We start from the raw sequence: 9,598 nt of genomic DNA on the forward strand, positions 1-9,598 counted from the left end.
CACTGCAGATCATAAGCTTCTTTGGGCGTTCTCCACACATAAACACGGCCCGTGGTTGGGAATAGGGTGAAGGATGCCTCATCCGACCATATCATAATTTCCAGTCCTCAACGGTCCAAGTTGCATGGTCCCGGCACCATTTGCGGCGTTCGAACGCGTTATGGTCCCTAATGAGCGGTTTGGCTCGTGCAACACGACCCCGTAAGTTCATGTCATGTAATTCGCGGCGGACTGTGATTGTCGAAACATTGTGGGGGAGGTGCTGATTGAGTTCCTCCGTCACTTGCTCCGCAGTGTCACAACGGTTCTGCGTGATAATACGCTTTAATACCCGGCGTGAGCTGTCACTCATGATTTTCTTCCGCCCACTGTTCCGCTTCCCCGATGTGGTTTTCCCATGTGTTGTGTAGGCCGTCATCACCTTCGACACTGTCCCACATGACACATCTAACACAGTAGCCACTGTTGTCACACTCACTCCACATCACCGGCACCAACAATTTGCTCTCTTTGAAACTCTGAGAGGTCTCCCATTTTACACTACCTCCGTCTGCTGCAGCCACTGGACACTGCTGTTCCACTGCGCCTGACGTAGTATGGAGACCGACCTAACACACCACCACCGGCGGTCCGGCGCTGCGGGCTCCACGACACCACTGCAACCCATACATCTGACGTGTTGCCAACTACAGGTGTTTCCATTTTTCTGATCACCATTTGTATGTAAATATTACATGTATGGAGATGGATAGACATAGACACTACCATAAAGATTTAGCACGAGAAAAAAGACGAAAGAAAATTGTCCTTTGAAACGTGTTTTACTGTCAATAACAACAGTAGACAATAGTACAGAGCTGGAACACGTACCTGTGACATATTCCCTGCCATCTTGTGGATTCTTGGGAAGACTCCTCATGAAAAGGAATGCACGTAGTTTGTAATATACCAAAGTATGGAGTTGCAATTGACAGAAACACGTTTGAAACGACAAAATTATTTTCGTACTTTTTCTCGTGATATATATATATATATATATATATATATATATATATATATATATATATATATATATATATATATATATATGGTGGTGTGTGTTTTCATCCATCTCCCTGCATGTAATGTTTACATATGAACTAACATTCCATTTGCATATTTCACAATTTTTAATTTTTTACTATTTTCGAGAAAAGAAATAGTTGCCATGACTTTTGCAATGGTCCTGGTATGTGAATCTAACTCCCTTCATCCATTCAATATTTCAGATTCGACAAGAAACACTGACAAACTTTAGTCGATTAAATTTTCACTTAGACTGTTTCACATTGTGACCAGCGCAATTCAAGTTACAATTTTACTTGGTTTCACTGAATGTAGTCTCCAATTTAAATGCAGAAAGTTTAACTAATTAACTGACGTAAATGAACTTCCTTATAAACTTAATCTTGACTCAATTCCATTTAATTATTTCTTTTTTTATTTGACGGGCAAACGATATTATGTCTAAGTGTTGTGAGTCTCACAGAACGACTTTGGCCGTCTGTTCGTCCGTCTTTCTGTCGACATGTATTTGAACAAAAACGGTAAGAGATATCGAGATTTAGTGTCCCAGAAATGGTTCCATATTGTCCCATAACCTGTATTCAAACTGAAAGTGGTTCAAATTAGCCATTTCCGCTTTCAATATTTCTCGCTACCGAACGGAAACGGTAACAGATAGCGCGAAGCGGCATTTTGCAACCAATTCAGTATCTCAAGGCAATACATCATTCCTATTTACAACACTCTAGCAAACCACAAATGGTTTAATTTACTATTACTTCCGGTTGCAATACTGACTTCCATGCAGCGATACCGGTAAGAAATAGAAAGATCCGATTTTCTTCAATCCGTGTCCCAGATATGGGTTCCGTCTCCTCCGTTAACCTTCTATTCAAGCCGAAAGTGGTTCAAATTACCTATTTCGGGTTTCAATATTTCCTGCTATAGAACGTAAACGGTAACAGATAGCACGAAGAGGTATTTTTTGCCAATGGTTCAGTTTTCAAGGCAACATACCATGACTATCTGCTTAAACCGAAAGTGGTTCAAATTTATTATTACTTCCAGTTTCAGCTTCTAGTAGAGCAGAAACGGAAATAGGTATCGGGATGCAGTTTGTTTCAATCAATGTAAGTTCCTAAGAACAGGTTCAATCTCCTTCGCTAACTCTATATTCAAACCGGATATGGTTCAAGTTAACCAATTCCGGTATTGACATTCCCATAGAGCAAACGTAGTTAGGGCAATCAGCAATTGACTCAGTTGTCAAGATAATATATTATTACAACCAGTTGCAATCTATGAAAATAGCATCTCTGTGCGTGGGATCCCTCCTTTGGTCCCAGCTTCCACCATGTAGGCTTTGTGGTGGACAAACAGCATGTACGTGGATTTTCTAGGGGTTCTCCCACTTCCTCCACTTTCCTGATTCTACTGTTTCATTCATTTTTTATCATCACCTTCTCCTTTAGCCCACACGGCATATCTGTGGGACGTAAAACTCATACAGAAGTAGATTTCATTTCATTTCATTTCTACTAAACTCAGTAGTGATTAAAATTTACTACTATTTTCGATTTCCATACAACGAGAACGGGAAGAGATATTGAAATGTGGTTTTCTGTGATCGATACAGCTTACAAATAATAGGTTCCATTGTCTCCGTAAATCCTCTACGCAACCTGAAGTGATTAAAATCAACCAATTCCGATTTCAACATTTATCACCATAGAAAAGACACGGTAATAAATAGCGACAAACAGTTTTCTGCAATCATCACAGTGTTTAACAAGTATGTCATTGCAACTTGATAAACTCTTCCCAAATCCGAAGTGGTTAAAATTTACTTCTTACATCTGAATTCCTTGGAGCAGATATTGTAAAATATATCGAGAAGAGTTATTTTTTACAATCGATTCATCTTCCCATAAATAGGTTCTATCACCTCCGTTAACCCTCTTTTCAAACCGGAAATTGTTCAAATTAGCTCTTTCCAGTTCGATCATTTATCGCATTAGAACAAAAGCATTAAGAGATAGCAAAGTAGACTAAAGGCCTTTTGATATGGATTGAGAGTCCTACAAGAGGCTCTATATTTGATCTTATTACTCTATTGCAACCAGTAGTTATCGATGTACGGTTTTGAGTATTAAATCAGTATCGTTTCGAAGTCTACCGTTGTTTCACACTGTGAAACGAAACTCACTTGTTAGACTTAAAAGCTGAGGTATACATAAGTGTCGAAGAGTGGCTTTGTTCGTCCATCTACCGACAGGTACCAGAGCAAAAACAGTAAGAGATATCGAGAAGCGATGTTTTTCAATACAGTCAGTGTCCAAAGAATGCGTCCCATTTCCTCCGTTAACTCTCTATTCAAACCGGATGTGCTCAAGTTAACCATTTCCAGTTTCAAAATTTATCACCATGGAATAGAAATGGTAATAGTTACCAACATATTTTTCAATCGATACAGTGTCTTAAGTGTATAGGTATCATCATAAGCCGCAACATATCGAACCCGAAAGTAGTTAAGTGTAGTAGTGGTTTCAATTTCAGATTTTCATAGAGTAAAAACTGTGAGAGATATTTTTCTTGTAATCGACTCAGAGTCTCAACAATTGGTTCTATCACTTTCCTTTCTATTTAAACCAGAAGTGGTTGAAATGAGGAATTTCTTGTTACTCTGTGTAGTCATTCGTAGTCCTTCACTCACATTTTCTAAGGTCAATGTTAACTTGGTTGTAGATTCTTCTCTAAAATTTAGTTCAATCACTTCTTCTATTTATATTTCAGCTAAAACTTCATCTCAGACTCAATCAGCTCTTAAATGTAATATGATTCCAACTGTTGGAAACTATATCTCGCAGAATATCTTCCTACTTCCAAGCCATTGCCTAAATTCTAATATCTTTTTACTATCCTTGATTATCCTTGAGGTCTCATATAGCCTCAGTGCTGAAAGGGACGTTAAACTCAAAATCAGCTCAACCATATCTCGCAATGTTGTTTGTAAGTTGAACAGTATTTTCAGTCACTGTTTGTACAATTTGTTTGAAATCGTTATCATTGTTGATAGTCAAAGTGGATCACTATCTTTTCAGTATGCCGGTTATGTGAATTACTGCACATTGTTAAATAACCGTTATATTACAAGAATATTTTGGGGGCCCGCGGTGGTTCAGTGATAGAGCGTTCACCTCTGGTGCATGGAGTCCCGGGTTCAAACTCTGCTCCCGTCAAGTGAACCTTGTGGTGGACAAACACCACGTGCGTCGATTTCCTCGGCGTTCTCCCGCTTCCTTCTACTTTCTTCATTTCAGCATTTCATTCATTTATCCTCATTGCCGTATCCTTTAGCCTAACCGGCATAGCCATGGGACATAAAACTCCAAAATTTCATTTCTTTTCAAGAATATTTTGATACATCAAACTTTTTACTGCAGCTCATAGTATCCTTATTAAGATCGCCTTCCATTATGCCTATATAATTTTAAAGACTCCTTATACAGTAGAATTTATAGTCCTTAATCAGTAGTTGGTTCACGGATAGGAGTGTCTGGTGACACACTTGCTATTTTTGTAGTAGAATGCGCTAGTTGAAGCTCACGGGAATGACCTAGTGAATTATTATAACCGCTTTAAAATTTAAATTATTTTCCATTAAATAAATTTTAACTACGGTATCAAAACCATTCTGAAACCAATTTTTGAAATTGGCAGCAAAAATAACCCAAACCCTTCCTTTCGCGCTCCAAAAGACTGATGAATGCTTTCCACGTTTCTAGTTTTTAAACGTTTTAGAACACGAGAATCATTGGTCTGTAGAGTGTGTAAATGGTTTAACCTCCTAACAATAAAGAATTTCCATCTCAATTTTAAGTTGTAAAACTTTGACTTTATGGTGTGAACTATCTTCCCTTCACTTTTATTCAACATTATAATATTTACTACTTGTAAATAGTCTTAAAAACATTGAAAATAATGTAATTTCTTGCAAATATTCTGACAACTGAAAAAACTTTAAAAAACACAAAGCAAAGGCGGCTTTTATCAAAGAAAAGGGAGGCGTGTACACTATAAAAAATGAGGTGTTGAAACAACACAAAATGACTACCACTTCAGCGTGTTACTTGTGTGTTAATTCATTAGCAAGCACATCGCCTTGGGGGCATATCAGAAATAACTCTGTACTACGTGGGAGAATTTTCATTAGTATTTATCGTTTAATATAAGCAAGGCTTTGCGAAGTAAATTTGGCACTTATGACAAGTAACGAATAATGCTCTATGTTTTCCGTAATCGGTCACAATACTATTGTTGTAAACCTGTGAATCATCTCACAAGAGTTACATAGGCAACAGCTCTGTCATCTTCTGTTCATACGTGCTAAGACACAAGTATAACAGATAAAGAAAACAGATGAAGGCACTGCTCTCTGTGTAAGTGTTTTCAGATGATTCAAAGGTTTACAACAATATTATTGTGACTGATTACAGGAAACAAAGAATGTGTTTAGTTACTTGTCACAAATGTGCAATATATTTCGTAAAGCTTTGCTCGTACCAGCCAATAAAAAACAATACAAATACTCACAGCCAGTAAAGAGGTATTTTTGATATGCTCTAAGGCGACGTGCTTAGTGTTGAATTGACACACAAGTAACACGCTAAAGTGGTAGTCATTTTGTGTTGTTTCAACACCTCGTTTTTTGCTGTGTATTCTCGGATAGTCGAATTCTGTATCGACATGCGGCGTTAAGTCAAAAGAACAATTAGGCCTATGTTTTAATACCGTTCATATTATGGATTTCGGAAAAGTTCCAATCTCGGAAACAATCTCGGAATTTGGAAAATGTCCGGAAATTAGAAAATTCCGCAATTATTCTGAATTCCGGATTTTTTCTGAATTCCGGAGTTTTCCCAAATTACGGAAAGTGGAATCTCAGATTCCGGAAATAAATTATTTGGAATCCGGATTCCGGAAATTTTGTTCTTCCCTAGTACATATGCTTCTCAATTTAAGTGAAATATTAAAAATACAACTTATCAGAATAAACGTCGCATCAACAATGGCCCTCAGAACAGTTATAATGTAACGTGAAATTGAGTCACAGAGGTCGTAAATGGTATCAAGTGAAATATACAATTCTGCATTCACTGCTTTACTCAGTTCAGTAATAGAAGATAGAGTGGAAAGGTGCACTGTATTTATGCCTTTTAAACGAACTATGTATTAAATATGTTCAGTTATATTTGGACTCAATGAGTAGGGAGGCCAGGAGAAGGTGTTCAACTTTATCCTAACGTTCCCCTAAGCACTCTTTAGCAGGTCCCGCTGTTGAATGAGCACATTTTCATTTTGGTATACAGCGTAATTGCACGAAAGGAAACATCTAAATTACAGGATGACATAGTCTTTAAATTGGTTGTATACACGGCTCCAAAATTTATTCTCATCTGCAATTCTCCCTTTCCTGCAATAGTAGGCAACCCAAAAACAGAGACGTTGGAATGTTTGAGAATTAGAAAGATGTTGGACCAAATCTCAATTTTGTGAGAAATCTATCATTGGTGAACTGCAAATAAGTGGAGAAAGTATAGTGTTAAAAATGTCGATTTTATTATTCTAAGGGCAATGGATGACATAAAAGTTACAAAATGATCTTACTTAAGAAGTTCAAACAAGATGAATGGTAAGTAATAGATATCAGAAGGGAAGCAGCTTCTCCCTTTTTTCAGAAAAGAAATCTCATAAAAAAGAAAAAGGATACATAGTGTAAGGGTTTAATATAAAAACCTAACAGGACAAAAACAAATGTCCACGAAACGGAAAGAGAGACAAACACGGACTAAGAAACAACACTGGTGCAGCAGACATGCTTGCCTACCATGCAAGATAGAGACGAGATCCTAGTTGCAAACCCAATTGTTATAGTAATAATAATAATAATAATAATAATAATAATAATAATAATAATAATAATAATAATAATTATTATTATTATTATTATTATTATTATTATTATTATTATTATTATTAAGAACTCTTTTCCTTTTCAAAATCTCTGATTCTGCCTAAGGGTGTGTCTGCATATAGCGGTCATGTGTGCACTCTTTGTGAGTGATCGGTTCCAAAGGTCAAAAGGGATGGAAATCTCCGAGACGGAGGAACACAAAACTTTCTTATGATAAATTCTAGGTCAAAATTCGAAACATGTTTTCGACTGGTGCTTTTCCCTTTCTTTTATTTTTTGGGAACAGAAAAGTTTTGGCGGCTAAGAAATTACAGCATATAATATTGCAAATTTGCAAATGGATTTATTTACGATGTAATTTGTGGTAATAAAGAAATTGCCATTAGAAGACATTATTATAAAAATTGTTTTTTTTCCTTATCCATCGCAAGTCTTACTGGCCCCTATACCTCGTCCTCCTCGAAGATCAATATCGAAAATTTAGGAAGTTGATATAGAGAAGTTGATATATTTGCGATATCGAATGATGTGTCTTAATATCGATATATCGACATATTGATACTCGACATTTATATACTAGACATATCTATGCCCATCTAAATCCGAGAAATGATGCTTGAAATATACTGGAATTAATAATCAATATCTAAGTATGTTATTCCATTTCCATAACCAATGTTAAGGAGGAAAGGGGTGAACCCGAACAAACATTTTAAGACAAAAAATTGTTAAAATAAAAGTAGTTATACTTCCCCTTTAATACAAAACTATTAACGGAAACCTATTACTGTAATAAACTTCTGTTTCTAATTGTTATCACAAATCAGCGACTGTACACATACTTTACATCAACCCTGTCCAACGCGGTGCCCGCGAGCACCATGGCGCCCGCCAAGCATTTTCCTGGCGCCCTCTGAAATCGAACTGAAAATACGCAAAAATTCTTGTTTTTAACATTAGATTTTCTTTTATTTCTGTTATTTCATTTCGAAAATAGTAGCTTGCACTTCTGGCTGTTCTGAACTCTGGGAAAAAGCATTCAACAAAATCGAAGAAATAGTTTCACAACAGTTAATTTGAACATTTGTTATTTTACACTTGGATAAGGCTACCGCTACGCTATGGCAAGCTTTATTCATTCATTCATCAGGAAGCTTTATGTGCAAAAGTTTTAAAATTCGACCATGTCATGAAAATAGTAACTCGTGTAGTAAATTACATTAGGTAATCTTCCACTCGTCATCGATTATTCAAAAGTATTTTGAATTTATCAGATGCTGAGAATGGTGACGTCCTTCTTCATGCAGACGTCAGGTGGCTGAGTAGGGACAAGACACTGGAACGATTCTGTTGTATTTTGGATGAAATCAGGGACTTTCTTATGTCATCTAAGGGTCAGTATTATCATGATCTCGATGAAACATCATGGTTGCTAGATTTAGCTTTCTTGGCAGATATCACTTTCAAATTAAATGAATTAAATCTAGAATTGCAAGGGAAAGGCCATAACATTTCAGCCATGATAAGTATAGTTAATGCTTTTCAAAAGAAAATGAAGCTGTGGATTGCTCACTTAAACAGGAATTCCCTTTCTGACTTTCCAAACTTCAAATCTATGGTGGAAAAGGTAAATTGTGTTGGTTGTGATCTTTCAAAATTTTCAAAGCATTTGGAAATTCTTATTCTTGAGTTTCGGAACTTATTTGCCCAGTTTGTAGCACTTGAACCAGTGGTTCTGTTCATCAATAATCCATTTGTCTCTGTTGATGTTATTGATCTTGGTAGTAGGATATGTGAAGTGTTTGGAAATTATAATCTTGAAGATTTAGAACGTTAAATCCTAACTATTCAAGAAGATATAGTTTCGAAATCTTCCTATGCAACTTGTACTAATATATGGATTCTAACGGACAGAGTAAAATACCCCCTTCTGAGCAGTATTGCTAAAAAAAATATTCCTACTTTGGCTCAACTTATCTTTGCGAAGTCGCATTTTCTGCCATGAACATGATCAAAAATAAGTACCGAACCTCCCTGACACCCTCTCACCTGGATGACGCAATAAGAGCAGAACGTTTCAGCTACACACCAGATTTCCTTCAACTGGCAGCAAACGTGCAGTGTCAGTCTTCTCACTAGGTATGTATCAATTTTCAAAATAACAATAATAATAATAGTGATGATGATAATATTAATAACAAATAAATAATAAGTAGTAGCTGTTGTACTAGTAGCAGTAGGCTTATTTCTATAGTAGATTTGTATTTTTTCGAAAGGCGCCCGCACGTCGGAAAACAGGAGCCAGTTGCGCCCGATAAGGTGAAAACGTTGGACAGTGCTGCTTTACATAGTATAGCAATATTCTCTATAATTTTTCACAACTAAGCAAACCGGAAGATGAAATTCCTGTGATATTAAAGTGGAATGTTATACAAAATAATCATAATTCATTGCCCATATTTCTATCAGTACTTTTGCCACAGACTCAGAGCTACAAGACTAACAGAACAAATATAAGAGGTTTCATTCCTTTTCTTCTCTTAGAGTAAAAGACTTCTGAATTTTGCTGAGATTGCCATT

General features: G+C 36.5%; 1 protein-coding gene across 1 annotated transcript; it reads left to right on the forward strand.

Moving 5' to 3' along the window:
• The first annotated feature begins 8,399 nt into the window (after window positions 1–8,399).
• LOC145669928 (general transcription factor II-I repeat domain-containing protein 2-like) lies at window positions 8,400–8,855 on the forward strand. The gene has a single exon (XM_081738269.1). The coding sequence runs from the start codon at window positions 8,400–8,402 to the stop codon at window positions 8,853–8,855; it is 456 nt and encodes a 151-aa protein (XP_081594395.1).
• The last annotated feature ends 743 nt before the right edge of the window (window positions 8,856–9,598 follow it).

This window comes from Thermobia domestica, chromosome 14 (assembly GCF_964235325.1).
Source record: "Thermobia domestica chromosome 14, izTheDome1.hap1.1, whole genome shotgun sequence".
In the NCBI taxonomy this organism is placed as follows: Eukaryota; Metazoa; Arthropoda; class Insecta; order Zygentoma; family Lepismatidae; genus Thermobia; species Thermobia domestica.